Raw genomic sequence first — 23190 nt, 5'->3', positions numbered from 1 at the left:
CATTGCATCTCGGTATCCATATCAGATCCGTTTTTACTGTGCGGTTTAGCACCCCTGGTTGTAATTCTATTTCAACAGTTTCCCTTCCTAGCAATGGTCTAGGGACAGTTATGGGCCTTGTATCAAAGTTTGTCATTGCCAGGTCATGGGTCGGCGGGGACCGTTCCCTTTTCTGGTTACCTTGATTTCTCGGAGCTTGTCGGGCAGGCTGCTTTAATGCTGTTACATAGCATTCCCTTGCCATTGTCTGACTTCCTCTAATGCGTTATATCTTGCCGGCATTAGAGACATATACCATCGTAAGGTGATATGTGGAGACAATGGCTTGTATGTCATGAATTAACGGTCGGCCGACGATGGCATTGTATGCTGACGGCACATCGATAACTAAGAATTCGGTCATCAAATCCCGGGCCGCTGATCCTTCTCCGACTCGGGTTTGTAAAACTATGCTACCATCAGGTCTAACGGTGGAACCGTTAAAGCCAATAACCGGATATGACACTGGTGTAAGGTATTTCCGACCTATCATCATTGCATCAAATGCCCTTGCGAATAGGATATTCGCTGAGCTACCTCCATCTATACGCACACGCTTGATGTCACACCCGCTTATCGACAATATCAGCACTAACGGGTCATCGTGAGGAAAGACTACACCTTTGGCGTCAGCTTCGGAGAATGACACAGAAGGAATATTATTTGGCTGAGGTCGTTCATCTATTCCTAAAGCATTTACTATGTGCTTATACTCCGACAGACTCTTCTTTGCACCATTTACCGATCCTCCGTGCACCGGTCCTCCAGTAATCACCCCAATGGTGATTTTTCGTCCAGGGGGCGCAGAGCCCTGCCGATAAACCCTATTGTTGTCTTGCGGGTAGACGTCATCTTGCGCAGATGGGTTTTCCGATTTGCGGTATTCGGGCTGTCTTACCGGTTGATATCCCTGTCGGCTTGTACTTGTTTGCAACCGGTATTGGGATAGATGTCCTTTTCTAATAAGATCCCCGATGTTCTCCTTGAGTTGGATACATTCTTATGTGTAATGACCGACATTCTTGTGAAACATGCAGTACTTCTTCACATCTCGGCCTTTTGTTATCATTGGTGCTGGCCGACTCCAATCCTCCTTGTGTTGGTTTATAGAATAAATTGCTGCTCTGGGAGTATCATTATTGTACCGTCCTAGACCTCTAGTCGGTCTATTTGTTTTTTGCTGATTTTTCCTGTTGACCCCCCTGTAGCTCTCCGGCAATGACTGAGCATTGTGCCTCCGAGAGGGCTCCGCTAACGCTATTTGACTTCCTGCTCTTAGAAGTTCTTCGCTCTTTATGTAGTCATGCGCTTTGTTAAAGGCTGCGCCGAGATTGGGAAAAGATTTCCGTGCCATATACTTCTTGAAATCGCTGTCAGCCAAACCATTCATCAAGGCCATGACGACTATTTCCTGCTGTAACCGAGGTATGGTGTTGGCTTCATTATTGAAACGTCGAACGAAGTCCCTCAGTGACTCGTCCCTTTTCTGCTTGACGGACATAAGCTCTCCTGAAGTTCTTTACCTCGCACTATTGCTTATGTACTGACCCGTGAATAACTTGACTAGAGTATCAAAGCCATCTATGGATCCAGGTTCCAAATTAGTAAACCAATCTGACACTGCTCAGACCAGTGTTGTAGGAAAGACTTTGCACCATACCGCATCAATGTCAGTGTACAACAACATATGGCTCTCAAATGCTGCAATGTACCTTTTTGGATCACCCTTGTCGTCATACGTGCATGACGACATTTTAATCTTTTCCATTTGCTGGTCAAGAACCTCCTGCGCGAAGGGTGACGTCCTCGGTCGGACTATAGTGCGAATTACTCGCCTCGACGGCCCGCTGCTAGCCTCCTGCCGATATGACTCAGATTCACCCCTACTCACGGTGGCCGGTACTACTGTTTCAAGGGGTGGTGGTCGTGGGGTGCATTGCGGGTCAACTTGTCGGAACTGATCTTCAAGGTTAATGGCTACGGGCTTTGTCTGCCTATCCCGGGGTTTCGCGGCCGCTATCTCGGCCTCTTTTCTCTTCCGTGACATTGCTTGCATAACCCTAGCCGTTATCTCCAGCTCTTCTGGAGTGAACTCTCCTAAGGGATCAGGAGTTGTAGCTTGAATCCTTTCCGGCGTCTGTGGTATGCCCATAGCGTCCTTATGCAATAGGTGGGTCTCATCCTCCACTACTATCTCGGGCATATTGGTGTTTGGGGCGCCGCTATCATAATTTCGGTTTTCCCTTTCTGGTATCAACGTAGTTTCATTGTCTCCTTCCATGACTGCTGGAGGTCTTTTTGGACGATAGAAGTTATTACTATCCCCTCCTTCTAGCGCCAATTGTTCCGGGTAAATTCTAATACCGTTATCTCTTGGGGCCAGTAAAGGTTTACCGTCCAATTCCGCGCCTGCACAGTCAACACAGATTAACTAGCCCGGGGGGTTATCCGGGAATAACCGCTCCGATGCTAAAGTTAGTGACCTGGAGAAGAGGAAATGAAGAGAGAGAAAGTAATTATGTAGAGAGAGAGAGAGAGAGAAAAGATCATGCCTTAATATGAGAATAAACTTGGGTATATATAGGGAAGGAACCAAGCAGGTGCCACCTTATGACGTTAGGTGGCAAACCGACTTTAAACGCATCAGGTGCCAACGTGGCCGGGAGCAGCTCTCCACGTGGCCGAGGGGAGAGCCGTTAAGGATTATTGAGTTCAACAGAATAGGCATGGGCAAGATTTTAAGTTTCGGCCTATTTACCTTTCTATCGACATTATCCCGTACAAGAAGTAGTGCATAGCTATAGTAGTGAGGGAGGAAGTGATGGAGAGGCAAATACAATATTAGTGTGAGGGGTATTTTAGGATTAGAATAATTACCAACGTTAAAAGTACTTAGTGTAGACTATTCTAAAATACATTGTATCTAATATTGTAATTATAGTAGTGCTCATTGTACTCCCGAAATTATTGCTAGTAAAGTTGTTTTCGTCAGTGGAGATCCGTACCGTGGTTTTCCTCCTTATTGAGGAGGGGTTTTCCACAAAAATCTTGAGTGTTGTTTTCTTGTTGTTTCGTATTTATTATTCTTACCGATATTGTGTTTATCTGTTGCTCCGGTCCCAACAGAAACGACAATAGGGTGAGGTGCTGGATGTGGGATTGGGGTTTCGTAGGTTGGGGTTGGTACTTGGTATTTAGGGATTTTTTTTTTTTAGTTAAAATTATTTTTATTAATTAGAAAAATGTAAAAATATAAAAAAAAACATAAAAATACAGCTACTTATCTCATTGCGCCAAGTGTTACTATTAAATATTTAACAGGCTACCAACAGGTCATGTTCTATTTTGGGCGTATGTCTATCAAAGGTCATTTTATTTTGGAATAATCAAAAGGTCATTTTATTCTTAAAAGACCGCCTAAAGGTAATATTATTTTTGACAATTTTTCCTTTTTATTAAATACTCCGTATTTTGTTTTTTTTTTGAGTTGTACACGTTAACTATTGAACTTTCTATGTATTTAAGTATTGGTGTTTTTAGCTAAATATATTTGTCATAGTATGTAATATTCATCTGTCCCCCCGGTTTAAAATTTTTGGCTCTGCCACTGCCCTCAACAATTTAGATAACTAATTAATATATTATATAAAATAGTATTCCCTCCATTCCAAAAAGTTCGACACAGTTTGCATTTGCGCGATATACAATGTGCATATTTGACCAAGTTAGAAATTCAGATAATTTGCATAATTTAGAATCTAAAAAGATCTCACATGCTAATTTGTACTTAATTTTTATAATTTTTTTTAAAAAAGTGGTCAAAGTCATTTTAATTTGGCCATTTAACTTTTAATCCAAAATCAGATCAAATCCGATCATTAGAGAACTAATCATATTTTCCAAATTGGACAATATATTTGCTCAATCCCAATCAAATCTTATTTTAATTCAAAATCAGATCAAATCCAATCATTAACAACTAATCATAATTTCCAAATTCGACATTATTTTTGCTCAACCCCAATCAAATCTTAAAAACCCCATTCTTACAGAGTTGACATTGATTCACAATCCACTTCCCAAATTACCCTTCTCTTTCTTTAAACTAGTCCTCAGTTCCTCACCATAAGTCCACTCACCACCACCAACACCAACACCAACAACAATTAGAAGTGCGCTTATTTTCTCTCTCCTCTCTGTGTTGTTCCCGGCAAATTCCACTCGAAATCCGTATTTTTCGGGAACCAACACCACTTTCTTTGCTTTGGTCTGCTCATTTTCCCGACATTTTTTTCACCTTCACGAGATTTTGCCCTCCTATAATTTGCTTTCATGCTTTCCATGTTAACTATTATTGTATGATCTTACTTTTTTTTTTCTCCCCTTTTTAATTATTAGGGTTTTCATCTTTCACAATTCTTGCAGGATTAATTCTGGTAATTTCTACTTAAGATTTCTTTTAAATTTGATTAATTTGGATGATTTTGATATGAATTTGTAGTGTGTTACTGAAATTTGTCTAATTTTGTTGTTTCAGCAATTAAGTAGGTGTTCATTCTTCAAGTTTGATGGATTTTAATTCAAAATGGATTGTTCCGATTTTGATTATTGGATCAGGTACTTCTGTTTTTGCTTCATTTTCTGCTGTTCTTTGATTGCTTTGAATTTTCCCTTTAAATGCTATATTTTTATAGTGTTCTTGTAATTGGAGTAAGAGAGTTTTGGATTTTTTAGTGTACGAGAATATAAAATGTATTGATTTTGGAAACTCTTAAAACTTAGGCTACTTAGCAATTTAGCATGTGTCAGAAATGATAAGAAGTTGCTATCAAGAGAACAATTAACCTTGTCTTTGTAATGGCCGAGGGGAATTGATGGAAAACTCGGTTCATCCAGTACAGTGCACACTTGACTGCTTCACCCCAGAATGTCAATCCTTTTTTCTTGACTTTGTCGCCGGGTATTGGATGGGGCTATTGTTGAGATGGTAGGAATCTGATATGTAGATGAAACTTGAGGTTTTGTCGTCCTATTAATGTGGCGAGCAGTTTGTGTATCGTTGTTTTGTTATTTAAGTTTGTTTCTGTTGTTAATGTATTGTGTGCAATAGTGAAGCTTTATTGTTTCATGTATTTAGGTTTTGACTTTTGGATGAATATCGTCCTCTTCTCTTGTCAATCATTCAGTTTTTATGCTCGTAAATGCCTCTTCTGATGAAGATGACTACCAACGCTGTGAGATTGCTGTAAACAATTGGGCCGCTTCTCAACTTAGTCAAGAAGTTAAAGAAGATAAACATACGCTTCGTGATCTGTTGTTCTTCCTACATATACCAAGAACTGGAGGACGCACATATTTTCACTGGTAACTGAATTGTGTAGTAAAGTGTTGGAAGCTGCAATTTTTATTTTGGTTGAAAAAGGAACTTAGAACATTTGTTTGTTTGCAGTTTCTTGAAAAAGTTGTACTCCTCGAAGCTGGAATGTCCTCGTTCCTATGACAAATTGCGGTTCAATCCTAGGTATCAGTTTTTCCATTTTCCTTTGTTAGTCTATAATGTTTTTGTATACCATTTACCCCTTCCCCAGTTTGGCTGGCTCATCTCTTTTGTTATAAATGAATGGGTGAGGAGCCAAAGAGAGAGTATATGTAATACACTGGTGTCAATATCTCTTCAGGTACTGGTGGTAGAAGTTCAAGCATCATTTTCAATGTGTGTTGATGAATTTTGTGCAGCAACAGTAGATAACTTGTCTTACATTCTCCTTTTCTATTTGCGAAATGTTGTTATGGTCATCTGTTAGATTTGAGGTTCAATGGTTTTCGTTGTTGAAAATTTGAGTTGTGAATGTGTGATCATTTGGAGGTAGGATGATGTACACAGAAATATAATACTATATGGGTGTTCAAGTAGAATATCTTTTGATATTATAATATGTGATAGAAGATCCATTTAAATGTGCAAAAATAGAGAAGTAAAGATAGGTCCCATGCCACGCACTATAATTATAAAGGAACTTTCATGGAAAGGGAGCTCTAGCTTTCCATGTTCCTATAACATGGTACTACCATAGGATTAGAGCTTTTGGAGAGACTATGCTCTATTGCAACATCTATAAGGCCTTAATTAGGATGGAATCGAATTAACCTTGACCAATTTGCACGACAAAGTTGTTAACCCGCGCCGTTCCATCAACCGGCTGGTAATGCATCAAGCATTAACATCAATGCCTGAAAGGGTCTAATTGTGCAAAAGCAGAAAAGACAAGAAAGGTTCCCACCTGGAGCAGGTTGAGGGGTTGGAGGTTATCCTTGTGATAACAGAGAAGCTGCATATGCCAGACTCTTGATTTAATATGCCACATCCATAAGCTACTTCACAATGAATGAGAAGATTTACAATTTGAATAAGGTTGGTGCAAAATTTGAACCTGAGAGTTGTGGGTTATTTTATAGAGTATATGTATAAATTTCAGTGGTGTACAAAAAACTTACTGGAAGATTTTTACAAAGAGTAAGCATCAAACAAATGAATATAATAATGATTTCCTATGATGTCACTTTTAATCTTGTTTTTTTTTTTTCTTTCCTTTTTTTTTTTTTTTTTTTTTTGGTGCCAGATTTTTACTCCCTCCACTTTGCTGAAATGGCTACACATGCTTTGTTACAATTTTTAATGCACTTCATTGACCATTAATATTGTTAGTTACATATTTATTAAAAAAATGTAAGATTTGATATCTTAAATTACTCATTGCAATAAACCAAATAATACCTCTCATAGTCACATGATACATTATTGATGTTGGTATGAGTGGTAATATTTTGTCAAAGATATGTAATGATTTTGTTTTGAACTGGGCTTGAGTCCCCAGAGGATAAATAGACTCTTTGATTGATAGAAAAAACAGCAAAAAAAGTTAAAGCTTTGAACCTTTTCAGCAAACTGTAACCCCCCTTGATCTTCTACTTGTTCCTTGCATAAGTGTGAGCTTAGTGATGAATTTGGAAAAGATCTTTGGCAGGAAGTTGTAGCTTCGTTTAGGTATGTCCATGGATTACTCTTTGAGACTTCAACATTGTTGTTCTTCGTATATTTTGAAGAAAGTCCTTGGCTTACTGGTAGCTCTGTGTTTATCAAAGTCATGTCAACACGACTTGCTATGTTTTTTAAATAGCACTTTCAAATCTAAAAATATACTGTAATTAGAAAGTGTCATTCCCAATCCTACACCTCCCTTATCGTTCATTGTTGATGAATCTTGTAATTGTTGGAGCAAACTGTTCAAAATGATCAATCGTGTAATTTGTGTTGATTTGCTGCTCCTTTTGAAGATGCCTTTAATAGAAAGGACCTTATATATCTGGTTTATTTTGTAATTTATACTTTTTATACTAACTGCTCTCATTTTATTTTATTTATGTTTTCTTCAACCCAACTTTTTAGTTGTAAATATTGGTAGGAATCTCTTGCATTTTCCAATTTTGATGTACAAATTATGAATATCTTCTCTGTTTTTCTGCAGAAAAGCTCATTGCAGGTTGCTAGTCACTCATGATGATTATAGCATGATGACCAAGCTACCACATGATAAGACATCAGTGGTGACAATATTAAGAAACCCAGTTGATCGTGTATTCAGTACATATGAATTTTCAATTGAGGTAGCTGCTAGATTTTTGGTGCATCCTAACTTAACATCTGCCATGCAAATGGCTGGACGTTTGCGAAAGAAAAACAATGTGGTTAGCACGCTAGATATATGGCCATGGAAGTATTTGGTTCCATGGATGAGAGAAGACCTATTTTCTAGGGTATGGCTTACTGTTGTTTCTTCTTTTATTTTTATTAATTGGTGAAATTCATATGTATGGTGTCAAGATTTGTATAATTAATTTTGAGTTACCACGTTGCTTTGATTGCTTCTACTGCATTCATGTCATTTAGAGCTTGTAATTTGCATAGGGAGTTAAGGAATCTTGCTGGAAAGTTAATTTAATTAAAGACCACAAGTACAGTGCTCAATAAACGTTTCATCTAGAATGAATTTCATTCCCTTGCACTCTACAAGATTCATGTCTGAAAGGGAGAAAAATTCTTCTCTTATGCTTTGCTCCTTCTTTGGGCTGTCGTTACCCCTGAATATGTGGTAGTGATGGCAATACTAGAAATGCTACTCCAAATGATGCTATTATTGTGGTGGTGATACAGGTATTGATTGGCTATTACATTTACAATGGCACATGTGAGCCTTTGATGCTTTATTACCGGATCATCTTTTGGGATGTGTTCAAGGATGCCTCATAAACGATTTTTGGAATGCATTTAATTTTTGTTCCCCTTTTTTCTTTTCTGTCCGTGAAAAATAATAAGTAAAAACTTTCTTACTTAACCTATTTTGCTTAACTGGACTTGCTTTTGTTTAACTTAGTTTATCAATTTGCTTAACTTATTTTGGATGTTTTTATATTTAACTTAATTATCTTTGCTAATACTTATATAAATAAATTAGAGGAGAAAATAACCATAGTAAAAATCATTAATTTCTAAAATTACCTGTTTTAGTTGTACATTGATGTTTTGATTTGGTATATTATCTTCTCTTTAAGCTTTTATCATGCATATTCCCAATCATGCTGTAGTGTCCACTATGCCTGCCATGGCAACCACTTTTTAAATTTCACTATATTAGTATCTTGTTAGAAACATATAGTGCTTGGTTGGGCAAACATTTTTTTTTTTTTTTTTTTTTTTGGGGCATCTAAAGGGATGGAAAGCAATATTCCCAAAGGCAGAAATCAATTTCCTTTTGTAAGTAATTAACACATTTTCCACTCTTCTCCTTGTCTTTCTTATTCTCTCCTCTCATCCATCCTCTCCCTTTTACTTCCAGTTTACTTTTCTCCATAACTTTTCTGGTATGCTACCAAACAAAGGAAAGCTAGTTTCCAATAGTGCTTTCCTTTGAAAAATATCTTCCATGGAAACCATTTCCCATTGAACATGATCTCATGAAAACCAAATGGAGCTAAGGTAGGACTGGTGGACACTTAGACCATGTGACATGTTGATAATTCATGTATGTTTGCTTTTATATAATGATATTCGCACATTGTTACTCTCACTTTATCATTTTCTCTCCCTTACATTTTCTCAATTTATTTGTAGTTTGTGGTATGATTGCAACTAGACATATAAGTGCGTAAAGACTCAATTTATGGCAAAATTGGTGTAATCTCATATAGTATGTTTGAGAAGTTACTAAGTTTGTAGACTATGTATCCTTGTATGCATTCTTGGAAACTAGATCTTAGCGGTGGTCTTGATTTTTTATTTTTTATTTTTTATTTTTATTTTTGAAGTTAATGATATTGTTTTCAAATGCTTCATAAAGTTGGGATTTGTGCCTGATTGGGATCCTAGAATGTTTAGATTTAGATGCTCAACTAAAAATCTTGATATTATTTTTTGTTTACATGGACAGAGAGATGCTAGGGTGAGTCAGAATCTAAATCATGTTAGTAAAGACTCGTACAATATGGAAGACTTTGCTATGCCGCTGCTTCAATACATTAATGATCCAATTGCTTTGGATATCGTTCACAACGGGGCCACTTTTCAGGTATCTCTGCTTGGTTCTTCTTAATCAGCATTGTTCTTTTGTACAGTCGCTATGTTGCTCTTTAAAATTGTGATAGCTATAAGCCTCATTCTTTGATCTGATGGTTCATTGGATCAGAAGTGGTTCAGTTTGACTGGCTATGCTCATTTGCATCCATTTAATTAATTCTGAAAGACCATGCAATTCTATGGTATTTCAGGGTGCAATGATATCTTACTATTGTCAATTTTGGGATCTGCCTGTTCTTCTGACTTCATATTCTTGATGACATGTAGTTAAAATTTTCTCTACAACTGGCTGCAGGTTGCTGGACTAACAAATAATTCTAATTTAGCGGAGTCACATGAAGTGCGTATGTGTGTTCAGAAGTATCATTCTCTGGGGGATTCTGTGCTTGATGTGGCAAAGGTAGCATGATTTTCTCTGCTCTTGGATGTTTTGCTGACACATATACCAAGTTTGCACCTGGTGCAGCCTTAATGCTCCCTTTTTTTTTCTCTACAAGTGGCTGCAGGTTGCTGGACTAACAAATTATTCCTTCTTTTTTTTTTCCAAATCTTGCAGAGGAGGTTGGACAATATGTTATATGTTGGATTGACTGAAGACCACAAAGGATCTGCAACAACATTTGCACATGTAGTTGGTGCACAAGTCATTTCTCAGTTGGTAGGATCAAATTCTAGCATGGATCATCAAGCTAATAATATAACAGGTCAGCTGTACAGAAATTTTTGAAAGTTTTGATGAATATTTTATGATCAGAAGGTGGATTGGTTGTGGCAGGGGGTGCCTAGTTGGTAATCCTCTTAACCAGGACAATTAATCATCTAACCAACCATGAAAAGTTCATATTTTATACAAATATTCAAGTCAGTTCCTATACAATGTGCTTAACTGCTAAGAATCAACTGTGCTTAATCACCATTAATGGCAGAAAATAGGAAAAGGAAGATGATTTATTTTGTTTATTATTTTTATTAATAATAGGAAATTACAGTAAATATGTGGTATTTTTTATTTTCTACAGTTGGATTCTCTGCCAATTTAAGCTAACCCAAAATACTAATATTTCGTAAGCTAATCGCTGCCTAATCCTCTCTAATTATAGTATTATTCCTCTAACTAACTCATTTATCTTCCTCCTCAAGACTCTGTTAATTGAATTATATTGCACTACCTGATACTCCCTCCCATTTTCATAATGCTAAATTATATGCTTTGAATTAAATTAATTCATAGCATAATGCTAATTGCTCTAGGCAGTACAACTTTAATTTGGCCTCAAGTGATATAACAATGATGGCTAACGACTCTAGCTTCTAGTAATATTTGCTTGTCCCTCAAAAATATGAGACGTGAGGGCTTCCCAGATAGCTAGGATGACATTACATATCATCTTCCAACTTCAATGCTTCTGGCTTCTATAAGTCCTCTTCTACTCAATCTAATTTGTTTTTATCCCTGTTGCCATACTAGCATTATGCCTTTACATTCTCAGCTTTCTACCATAAACTTTAAGTGAGAGATGCTCTCAGAGTTGAATAATCTTTTAAGATTATGAACCTCATCTTTGTCCCTGTATAAATCCATGTTTCCTTGTGTTAATTCTGCTCTGCATCATAAACCAACAGAAGGAGCTATATCTAGGAATACTTAATTTTTACAATTTTAATTGGCCCACTAAACCTTGTCTTCACTACTCTATAGTAGTAACCACGAGCAGTGGTATAAGCCCCTTTATGATTAGCAAACCTGCAAGGAATCAGCCTTAACCTCCTCTACTATTCACTTTATGCACGTAAGAAAAAGGCGTCAAAATCAGTTAGCTCCACTTGAGCTCTTGAGCGCTATCAAGTAATTCAATTCTAGTTTGTTATGAAAGATTTTATCTGACTGTGCTCTGTTAGAAAGGAGTTTGTTATGGGTGTTAGGAGTTTCTGCTTTAAATTGAGGGATGCAATAATAAGGCATGCAGAATATTGATTGAAACTTTTATCTTGATTTTTTTTTTTTTTTTTTTTTTTTTTTTTTTTTTTTTTTTTTGTGGGAGAGAGCCGAGAGACCTTGCCTCTTGAAAGTAAGGACTTGTATTTTTTTTATTGCTTTAATCAATATACAGCCATCTATCTTAGTATTTCTCCCTAATTCCTGCTGTTCTCCTTGCCAGATTCTATCTGATTCCTACCAAAATCATCTGTTCATGCTGTTTATTATTTCTGCCCTCCCCAGTATTAGATCTGCAAACAAGATTGCAGTGATTGGGAGATATATGTTGTAGGAGGCTTTACCTTCCTATATAATCCCTCTGTCCCTTATTTAGTGGCCTATTTGATTTTTTTCACGGGGATTAAGAAAGTTGTAGATTCCTTAAAACTAATGATTGGGAATATAAATATGCATGTGGGGTTAGAGAGAGAGAAAAAAAATAGTTGGTAATTATTAAGGAAAAATTGCTGGTAGTAATCCCACCTTTGGGGCATCCGCAAAAAAATAATCCTACCTTTGGGATATTTTTAAATAGTCCGACCTTTATACTAAATCCGCTCAAAATGTTCCCAAGTGACTTGTAACCGGTTGAATAGGTAATTTTTTTTAATTAAGCCTAATCTACCCATGTCACAACGTTATTGGTAAAAAAAAAAACTTTTACTAATATATTTTTTACAGAAATAATTATTACTTTTTTTTTTTTTTTGAAGGAAATAAAGAAGTAATTATTACTAATTAAACTTAATTAACTTATTTAAAACTAAATTTTTTAAAACTAATTAAAAATTTAAAACAATCACCACCACCAACCCCAACCCCAGCCACCTCTCTGCCCCACCACTGATAGGTTGTCGTACACCTGTCAAAAATAAACTCCTAACAAAACCAACTAACAATGTAGTAGGGTAAGTAGGGTCGAATCCACAGGGAGATGGTATTCAATCTAACCTCTAAGAAATTGGAGAAACTAAACTATGTCATGAAATTGGGATAGAGAAGTAGTATAAATTAAAATAGGAATAAAACAATTAATAAAAAGACCTAGGGTTGTGGTTCACCATGCTTATAGTTCTAAATCTATCAAATATCAATAACAATTCAATCAATCAATTATCTAGAGCAATTGCTAAGCCTACGGTCGGGTCTTAACGCTCTCAATTCAACATATGTAGTTCGGTCGCTAACATAATCAGAATTGCTAATTGTAGGTAAGCCTCTAAAAGTAAGATCTTTCGATTCAAACTCTTATTAACATGAATTAATCATACAATTTATCAGGTTGCAAGATTAACAACAAAACACTATCAATTAGAGAAATCAATAATTAAAATATCAATAACATCAATCAAGATTCATAGTATAAACATGGATTCCCAAACCCTAGAAATAAACTACTCTAGCATGAAATAAATAATTAAAACTAAAACTAATAAAGAAAGCATAATCTAAAGTAAAGAAATAATATTACCTCTATAAATTAAAGTAACAAATTCAAGGACAAATCCATGGAGGAATCCATGGAGCTGTCCATGAAAAAACTAGGGCTAAAGAGAAAGCTAAAACGAACGTAAAATTAAAAAAAATATAAAAAGGCATAAGGGAAAAATAATATCCCTTGGAGTATTTATATTATCCTAAAACTAATCTAAAAATAATTAAAGAAAAGTAAAATATAAATTACACAAGTTGTCAAACGATTGGACGATAGAAGATGACGTGGCACGAAGATGCTCGATGGAATCGAGGGCCAAGCAAAAGACGTGCTACGATGCCCCTTGCTTGCTGCTTTCGTGGGTAAACTGGAGCTATAGCTCCCTGGTCGAGTGAGCTCTCGCTCGGGGCTGCTATTGCTCGAGGCCTATGCGAGCTACCTTGCGAGCTTTCGCTCGGGTCTACTGGGCAGTGTGTCAACTTCACAGGCTTGTACCTTCTGATTTATAGGTTGTATATAGGCGTGTGACTTACTGTTGGAAAGCTCTTCAAGTCTAGTTTCCAACGCAACTTGAATCACTTCAATCCAATTTGTATAACTCAAGTTATGATCAAAAGAGTGAGCAAAGGTAAGTTTTGCCACTTTGTAAAACATCGTTTTACTTCGTTTCTAGTTCAAATTCATTTCCGAAAGATGCATAGCAACCCTTGTGGATATTATATTCATTCCTTATGCATATAAATCTCAAAATAATATTGCACAAATATATATCCTTCATTGAACAACCTCGATTCATCGACTTTTTATCCTTTCATTGTCCTATTCAACTCCAAACACTACGAAAGCGTCCAAATGTCTATCAAATCACCTGAAACATTAAGAAAAACACAAACGGAGCGTAATAGAGTAAAAAATAAACAACTTATTTATTTACGACCTAAAAAGCAACAAAAGACCTAAAAGCTACTATAAACTTAGCATAAACGTGCCTATAAACTCTATATAAATATGACTCATCAACCACCAACCCAAACCGGTCGCCAGGCCGCTGACCGCAGCTCCCTCACGCTTGTCGCCGCCACTCCCCTACCCTATTTTGTCACATCCTCTTACCGAAATTAAGGCTGAGAAAAGGAGGGGGTCAAAATCGAGGCATGAGAAGGGTGGTGAAGGCCGAAATCCGGCCGAGGAGAAGGGGAGAAGGCCAAAAAAGTGCCAGAGGAGGGGGCGGAAGCTTGGTGGGGGAAGTGGGAGGTCGGGATTGGGACGGGGAAGGGTTTCGAATTGAAGGGGCTTGGTGGTTTAGGGGGAGGGGGCTGGGTCTGGACGAGAAAGGGATTTTCAGGAGAGGGGGTCTTGTCCGGCGCCGGCGGTGGTTGGGGCCTGAGTGGCCGAAGCCGAGGGGCGGGGGATTGGCAGCGGCGATGGCTTAGGCAGCTGGTGGCCTGGTGGGTGATTTTATTATTATTATCATATTTTATTTTCTTTAAAAAAATCCTAATTTTAAAAAAAATAAATTATTTTAATTTATTTTATTTGACCAATCACAGCCCGCCACGTATCATGTAACTTGTTATAACGGGTTACATGACCGGTGGTGACCGTTTTGTGCGGATTGAGTATAAAGGTCGGATTATTTAAAAATATCCCAAAGGTGGGATTATTCCCAGCAATTTTTCCAATTATTAAAGAGAGGGAGAGAGAAAGTGTTGGGAAATAATGTCAAAAGTACATAAAAATAAAAGAAAAATCATAACTCATCAAAAAGGGTGTAATTTGGTCAAAAAGTACACTCTTTAAATATAAATAGACCACTAATTTTGGCTTCCCAAAAATGGAATACAAGCTACTAAATAAGGTACAGAGGGAGTAGTATTTTTCTTGTTCATGGCATTAACATACATTTTAGGCTAGACAAAAACAGAAGGCTGGTAGACAACTCGAAGTAACACAACAGCAGATATTAGCTGCGGTGTAATCTGTAATAGAGGTGCATAGAGCCACAGCATCATTTGTGTATGTCTTCTCCATGAATTGTGGTCTAAGCATAATTAGGCTGACTTTGGCTCTTGATAATTACTTAGGTTCAGTTGTGTAACCCTTTTACATCTAAAGGGGAAGTGCCCAGAATGAAACCAGAGAGAGGCCAGAATTTTTATCATTAATTAATATGGTACTGGAATTTAACAAATAGAGGGCAGACTTAGTGACTAACTGTGATTGGCACACAGGCCAGAGGAAGCATAGAAAGTGGTAAAATCCTTGAGCATTAACATCATTGAAGGTATATCCCTTTGAGTACAGGATTTTAGTCGACTTATTAATAAATTGAGTTAGGTGTTGTGGTGTTATTACTGTTATATGGGACTGTATTAAGTGCTAAGTACTTTTTTTAAATTTGATTTTGGCATTTCGCAAACTCTTTTTTAATGAACCTCAAAAAGATGAAATTTCTCTTACCTCAGCTGCTAGGTGACTGATTCCCTGCCAACATGATCCTCTGGAGGAATGATGGGTTTACTCCATCAGAAAATGTTGGTTCCTTTATGAGCTTTTCAGTCACTAATTGCAAATTAAAAATATTAAAATTTGGGGAAAGTTTATCCTTTCACCATGCTCCAAGATATACATTTGAAACTGGATCTGGACTTCTGGAGCATATTTCCTATTCGATAGGAACCGATGGGTGGGGGAGTGTTGGGGGGGGGGGGGTGGGGGTGGGACAACACTCCAAAATTTTTAAAAGTTTCCCAGGGTTTTTGGATCTATTTCACCATTTGTTTTCTAAATCAATTGTGTTTTTTATTAGTATATTGTCACATTGTTTGGATTGAGAGAGTTGGAGGGAAAGGAAAGAAGAGAATAGAAAGGATTCATCTTCCCTTCTTTACCTTTTGGTAGTAGGGAAGGGAAGGGAAATGGAAGGATTCATTTTCCCTCCCTCTTTAATAAACTAAATCCTTCCAATGTTGGAGAAAATGTAACCTTATTTTCTCCCTTCCCTTCCATTCCTCCCCCTTCCTTCTTCTTCCCTCTTCCTTTTTTCTATGCAAACAAACTGACAGTGTCACTATGCTTTAAGATATATTTGAAACTGGATCTGGAGCATATTTACTGTCTCGATGTTTGTTTTCTAAATCAGCATATTTTTTTGGTACTGATAGTGTCACTATGCTCAATTCCAAGTTATTATTTACCTATTATGTAATATTAGGGGTTCTGATGCATCAAAAGGATTGATTCTGACACTTCAAAAATCTGCAGAACAAAGCTATTCACATGCAGCGTCTGAATCTCAACATGGTCAACACACGGTTAGTTGTGATACTGTTTTTAGTACTTCCATTTAAGAGCATATGCAATAGTTTTCTCGATTTGTCATGCTTCATGCTGCCTGCTCTACAGAGTATTTCTATTGATGAAAGCCCAAGCAACATACCAACTGCGGATGGAGAGTTTAGAAAAAGTGTAAGAATTATAAGATTGATCTCTTTGATAATCTGATTGTCCTAAATCATTTACATCCTATTTTCATCTTGAAGCATGTAACTTACGGTGTTTAAGCCATTTAGGAAATGACTGTTGGGAAACTTATGGAATCGTACGAATCGTGCATTGGTAATTTGCGGAAGTCGCAGTCACAACGGCGAATCACTTCTCTGAAAAGAATTTCCCCTGTGAATTATACAAAAGAGGTGTGTGACAGTTGTAATGTCATAACAAAGTTTGTTAATTGTGAGCATTTTGGGTTATGTTGTTCGAAGAATATTTTACTTGGGCAAAAAGTAGAGAGTGTTTTTGTTTTAAACTATCATTTTTGCAATCCTGTAGGATCCTAGGAAGATGAGTATTAACTGATGTTACTTTCAATTTTATATTGAGCAATCATATTTTGTAGATTACCAATGTGGGTATTAGACAGTAGGTGTTCACTGACACTCTGGAGTCTTACATTACAGGCACGCCGTCAGGTGCCAGAATCAGTTATTGAGCAGATAATTTCACTGAATAGACTTGATATGGAGCTTTACAAGTATGCTAAAAAACTCTTTGCCGGGCAACATGAGCAGACAGTGCAAAAATTGGTGAGTGCTGTAATCTGAGCCTCTTATTCTCTAAATTATAAAATTTTGCTCAAGAATACTAATTCGAAGAAACACAATCATGTTGCCTTTATCCGTTTTTGAAATTTGTTATTTTCAGTCAGTTAGAACCAATGCTTTTCCAAAATGGTCAAGGTGTGAATTTCCACGTCTTCTAATATTTGCCTTATTCTTTTTTATGCCCAATCCTTAATTTCATTCTCTGGCGAGCTGCCATTTGCTTCTGATAGTTCTTGCCTTTGCTTAAGCATTTTCTTAATAGTCTCAGCTCCTCCATCATCCTATGGCCTTTGGACTTCGAAGTAATCTAATGATGTTGATTGACACCTTTAATGACTATTCAAAAGCTCTTTGATTTTCTTTTTTTGTTCTAGGAAATTTAAGAGCAGTCCTTTTTTTACTTGAGCAAAAGGCGGTTTGACTGTTGATTTGTAGATCAGCATTTCTACCCTCTGATAAACTTCACTTTGTTGACAAATATATTGATATCGGTGACTCATTGGTTAAGTTGTTGCATGAATGCATTTAAATAATCCGTATGAGTTTTGTTACTGTAAGCTTTGTTAGTTGCAAGTTTGAAATAACCATACCCTGTTGTCACAAAATGTAGCTCAAGTTGCAGGAAAGACAAAACGGCATCCTGATGAACTCATTTACGGCTCCACCCTGGGAAAATATCTCTTTAATCATGGCTGTCGTTTTGGTGATTGTTGCTATATCAGTATTTGTAAATGCTAGAAGAAGAATGTCTAAAGTTAAGATATGATAGAACCTGAACATAGACAGATTTTTATAAAGGTTTATAGAGAAATGAATGGCTGCCATCCTACAATGCATCACCTGATCAAATCGCTTGACATGTGCTGGGGATTTGTCTATTTTGAAGGGACGGCAATTATGAACAATACTATTGATTTGCACAGCAACTGAAACTATAGTTGTTCAGGTGGTCTTGATCCTGACTGCTCAATTTTTTTGCCATTTTGTCACTGCAAATACAAGGAAGGATATCTCTGCGGCTAACGCTGGCAAAGTCTTTTCTTCTCAAAATCTATTAAAGATATTTCAAGAATACCGGGTTAAGACAATAGAGTTTCTTCGTTTGTCTATAGAATTTGGCAGCCATTTTTAATGGTAGAGTACTTTTCTCTCGTTTAGATGATATGCAGTTAATTGCATTGAACATAAAAAAAATGTACTGTATTATTCTACATGTATAACAATTTTTCGGTAAAGACTAGAATAGACCCGGTCTACAATAACTTATTGTAGACCCAACCTTCTAGTATACTATACGAATGTGATTATATCATACGAAATGAGATTATATTACTACAAAAGTGATTATATCATCCTTTAGGTAAATGTATCACTTAAAAAGTGAATTTATCATAATATGAGATTATATAATTCAAAATATGACTCACAAAAAGATAATTATATCGTCTAAAAAAGTGATTATATCATTCAATGTGATTATATTATTTGAAAGTATCAAATTTTGGATCTATAATAATTTATTGTAAATCGAGTTTAGTAATCCTTCAAGTAAACCCGTAATCCCCAAATAACCCCGTAACCCCTAAAGTAACCTCGTAACCCCTCAACTCATCTAGTAACCCCTGACCTAGTAACCCATGACAAAAGTAACCCCTGACCGACCTGGTAACCCCTGACTTAGTAACCCCTAACCAGATCTAGTAACCCCTAACCTAACCACCAATTCCACTGCTAAAGCGGCCACCAAACCACCAATTCCAACCACCACAACAATCAGAGGCCTATTAATATCTAAGTTTCCGTAACCTTAGAGGCCTATTAATATCTAAGTTTCCATAACCTTAGAGGCCTTAATCCTTTCACGAAAAATTACAGTAACACAGAAATAAGAAAGTTTCAAGAAATAAGTTCTTCAATTGGAGTATTTTGGACCCTGAGCACGAATCAAAGTATCACTACAGTGAAAATAAGAAAGAAGCAACATTAGCTAAGTACCAAGTCACCAATAATGCGAATGAATCAATTGAAAATGGGAATGAAATTAATTAATTTGTATGTGAATTTGTTGAAATTTAGGGGAAATGTTAGGGTTTGAAGCTTCGAAATTTAGAGGTGGAGATCTGGGCTGGTTTGATTGACAACGTCGAAGACGAAGACAGTGACAAAGATGGTGCTCCGACCATTGACGGTTAGAGAAAGCTAGAATGAGAAAATGAGAGGAGATAGAAAATATAAATAAATAAATAAATAATTAAATAAATAAATGTGGTTCGCCGCACAGTGTGCCAGCCACATATGAAAGTTGGTGTTCAGAAAATATGTCATTATTTTTAATTTTTTGCAAAACAAAAAAAATTAAATAAATAAAAAAGCACTGAGAATTGTCTAAAAGCAAATTGGAAAAAAAATACTGCATTTTTTTTTCTAAGTACCCACAAGTGCTAGTCATAATCGATCAATATACGTGTATAACAAGTGATGTCGAATAATCATTTTGAATTATGAAGTTCTATTTACGTCCATTAATATGGTGAATTGATTATTTTAGGTGATAGATTATGCATGTCATTAGTAGGTGACACATTACAGTATTACACATATGTAAGATGGTCGGAATTTTTGTAGTGGACGAGGTGAGATTATGGGTGGTTTGATAACTTAAAAATGGAATTTAGTTCAGAAACTTAACAAATCCACAGTAAATATTAAGTAGGAATACATATCAATATTGTAATTTAAAAAATTAAGTAGAGATATACCTAGCAAATTTTACAAAACAACTCCTAGCATATTTTACAAATCCTCAATACATATTAAGTAGGGATACCTATCAACATTGTAGTTTAGAAAATTAAGTAGGATACCTAGCAAATTCTACATAAACAGAAATTCACAAATCACAACATTACCAAATTTTATAATTTGGTTAAGCAGTAGCTCAAATTCACAACATCAGCATATTATAATACGAAGTATTTAAGCAGGTATGACAGGAAAGGGAAATCAGAGGCAAAGTAACAATAAGGAGTATTGAATTGATTACAAGTTTCAGACAATCACATGTCTTGGAATGTATTTGACATATTTGACAATCACAAATTATCTAGAATGCTTTGGCAATTTATTTGTTAACCAAATGCAATCGGAAACCATTTATACTATTGGTTATACAATCAGTAAAGAGCAACACATTCGTACTCGACAGCTCCATCAGCCTGCATTAAGAATACCGAAAACATGAGCCATCTACTCAGCGTTATAAGATAGCCAAGTATTAATAAAAGTGAATTCAGAGTTTATAATCTTATTAGTGTTCAGATTCTTTCCAAATATGAAACAGTAATGAATGATTGTCCCAACTAACCCAAAAACTCTCTCCTTTTAGCCCCCATAATCTCCAACAAGTCCCCCGGATTTACAAAAATAACCCGCGCAATCACCAAAAGTCCCTATCAGATGGAGGTAGCCCTCTCACTTAAATAACTCTACTCAAAGAACCTCGGGTTAACACCATAAGATGCCACCTTTAGCCACTCCTCCCGAAGATGTTCCTGTTAGCTAATTAGTTTCACATTGGACCATATATCCAAAGAAGAACAAAGAATCAACTATAACTCGCCCTCGCAAGGATGCAACACACTAAAACGCGTATAAGCTCAATAGTACTCTGTTTGTGTTGCAAGGATTCGGATCAGTAAGAAAGTGGAACTATATTGAGGTTCGATAGTTTAACACAACTCTTTATAGATATTGCCCATCCCAAAACAAACAATTTACATTGCTCACTACTTGGTGGCAAACCCTAAACATTATACCTTCAAGACAAACAACCGACAAGTTGGGGTTTACTCTACTTTTCGGCCTCCGCATCCAATTCAATTTTTCAATTTCAAAGTACAATAAGATCAATAACCAACAAAAATTCAAACCAAAATAGCAAACCATGATAATTTTTACCAATCACAACAAACAAATAAAACCCATAATTCCAAACCAAAAAATCCCATAATATAACAATCAAAGCTAACAAAAATTCAAATTATCAATCAAATAATCATGATTCGACCAAAATCACTCACAAATTAACATAAAAAACCATTCAAAATACAGAAAATTAAAAGAAAAAAGCGAAAAGAGAGAGAATCAAAACCATGAAGAAGAAGATCAATTGTAGTAGAGCTCAAGACCCATTCCATCATGAATCTCATAATCCTCAAGAGTAATATGATCCTTGTAAATTGTATACCACTTCTGAATTCGGATCTTTTCGGCGCGAGTACCAGTTTGAGCAGCAACAAGCTTCTTCAAGTCTCCAATGGTGTCATCTTTGTTGCACTTCACTCGAACTTTCTTCCCTAACCTATCGTTCAACACCACCTCAATCATCTTTCCTACTTTGCACGATCTAATTCTTCAATTGAATTGGGGAATTTTTCTCCAGTAAACCCTAAAATTGTTGATTAAGGGGGTTGGTTGGGTTTTTATATTTTTATACCGTTGAAAATTATACGTACGGGAATTTCTTGGTAAATTTCACGCGACATAAGAAGGTCGGCGCATGATTATAGAATTTATTTATTTTTATATTTTTATATTTATACGGATGTTAGGCCGTCAGGGCTTGTTTTCATTGACTGAACTGAACTAAACTAAACTAAATTTTTTAGAGCTGAACTGGATATTAGAGAAGAAAATTAGGAGCTGAACTGAACTTATTAGAGCTAAAAGGTTTTCAAAAAAAAAAAAAAAACTTATTAGAGCTAAACTGAACTGAAATGAAAATAATCTGATGAGAACATAAAGCCATAAAAAAAATGCCCAAAAACTTAAAAAATTTAAATTTTGTATATTAACACTCACAAAATACACCTTTTTTGAAATTACCACCCAAAAAAATTATTTTAAATTACCACTCATTAAATTAAAAACCAATAAAATTCCCACCTTTTTTAAATTTCTGTAAAGTCTCTAACAATGGACCCCACATAACAGCTAGTATGACTATTTTGACCTTTTTTTCCCCTCCATTTTCCTCCATAAATTTTCTCTTTAAATTCATACACAATTTCTTCATCAATGATGCTTAATTCACAATCAGGTATTCACAATCAGGTATTCGCATCAGGTATGATCAATTCTTTGTTAAATTAAGGTTCTTCTCACATTAAAATTGGGGTAAATTGAGAGTTTTCTGAATTAGGGTTATTCTCACATTAAAATTGGGGCAACTTGGGGCGTTTTCTGAATTAGGGTTCTTCGCACAAGTAAATTTGGGGGTTTTCCGCAATTATGGTTCATGTTACAAAAGATGGCGACTTTTCCTACTTCTTTCCTCCATTCCAGAATATGCAAGTACACTAGAGTAATGATTTTGCATAAAGGAATTTTGTTTTTTTTTATTGAATGGAGTAAGAGTATAGAACAGTTTAATAGAATAGTGAGACAGGGAAATCGATAGAAGAGAAGGAAAAAAGAGAAGGAAATAAAAAATAAAAAAGTGGGGCCAATGTCAAAAACTTCACCGGAAATTTGAAAATGGTGGGAATTTAATTGGTTTTTTAATTTAAGGGGTGGTAATTTAAAATGAAAAAAAATCGAGTGGTAATTTAAAAAAAAAAGTGTATTTTGTGGGTGGTAATTTACAAAATTTCCTAATAATAATGAAAATTTGTTAGATATTGAAGAAAATACAAAGTGAAGCTCACATGTGATATGTACTTCGGACAATTATATGCATATGAGTCAACAAACGTACAATCACTGGCGGAGCCAGAGGGGTACAAGGGGGGACAGCTGTCCCCCCACCTCCCAAAAACACAATCAGCTATTTATATTATTGTGTGGCGTAATTTAAGATACAAAGTGGATGGTGTGGTGGTGAGTGGAGTTGAATTCTTTACAAGAAACCAAGGTTCAAACCTTGTTGTAGTGTTCTTTTTTTTTTTTTTTGAGGAAGAATCCTTCCATTTTATTTATTAACCAATACGGAGTACTAATTTAATTA

At 36.0% G+C, this 23190-nt stretch overlaps 3 protein-coding genes across 6 annotated transcripts; 1 reads left to right on the top strand and 2 right to left on the bottom strand.

The window, feature by feature from the left end:
• Positions 1-265: 265 nt before the first annotated feature.
• Positions 266-1540, bottom strand: LOC110737267. Its single transcript, XM_021917613.1, has 2 exons — positions 1080-1540; positions 266-998 (listed from the first exon to the last, which is right to left on the bottom strand). Exons 1-2 carry the CDS (start codon positions 1538-1540, stop codon positions 266-268), a joined length of 1194 nt encoding a protein of 397 aa, XP_021773305.1.
• A 2483-nt stretch (positions 1541-4023) lies between these two features.
• Positions 4024-18474, top strand: LOC110737283 (protein-tyrosine sulfotransferase-like). Of its 4 annotated transcripts, none has more exons than XM_021917631.1 (14): positions 4024-4306; positions 4465-4475; positions 4577-4656; positions 5226-5403; positions 5489-5560; positions 7566-7854; positions 9525-9662; positions 9966-10070; positions 10227-10374; positions 16348-16397; positions 16489-16551; positions 16656-16778; positions 17043-17168; positions 17797-18474. In XM_021917631.1, exons 3-14 carry the CDS (start codon positions 4608-4610, stop codon positions 17950-17952), a joined length of 1497 nt encoding a protein of 498 aa, XP_021773323.1. In that variant the 5' UTR covers positions 4024-4306; positions 4465-4475; positions 4577-4607; the 3' UTR covers positions 17953-18474. The 4 variants fall into 4 exon arrangements, with proteins under 4 accessions (XP_021773323.1, XP_021773322.1, XP_021773321.1 ...); XM_021917630.1 differs by having other exon boundaries at positions 4438-4475; XM_021917629.1 differs by having other exon boundaries at positions 4025-4475.
• Positions 18475-21339: 2865 nt separating this feature from the next.
• LOC110737282 (ubiquitin-like protein 5) lies at positions 21340-21704 on the bottom strand. The gene has a single exon (XM_021917628.1). It carries the CDS (start codon positions 21570-21572, stop codon positions 21351-21353), a length of 222 nt encoding a protein of 73 aa, XP_021773320.1. The 5' UTR covers positions 21573-21704; the 3' UTR covers positions 21340-21350.
• Between the last annotated feature and the right edge of the window lie 1486 nt (positions 21705-23190).

Source organism: Chenopodium quinoa, unplaced genomic scaffold (assembly GCF_001683475.1).
Source record: "Chenopodium quinoa cultivar QQ74 unplaced genomic scaffold, ASM168347v1, whole genome shotgun sequence".
Lineage (NCBI taxonomy): Eukaryota > Viridiplantae > Streptophyta > Magnoliopsida > Caryophyllales > Amaranthaceae > Chenopodium > Chenopodium quinoa.
Note: the sequence above shows the minus strand (reverse complement) of the source record. Positions and strands in the feature narration are given on the sequence as shown.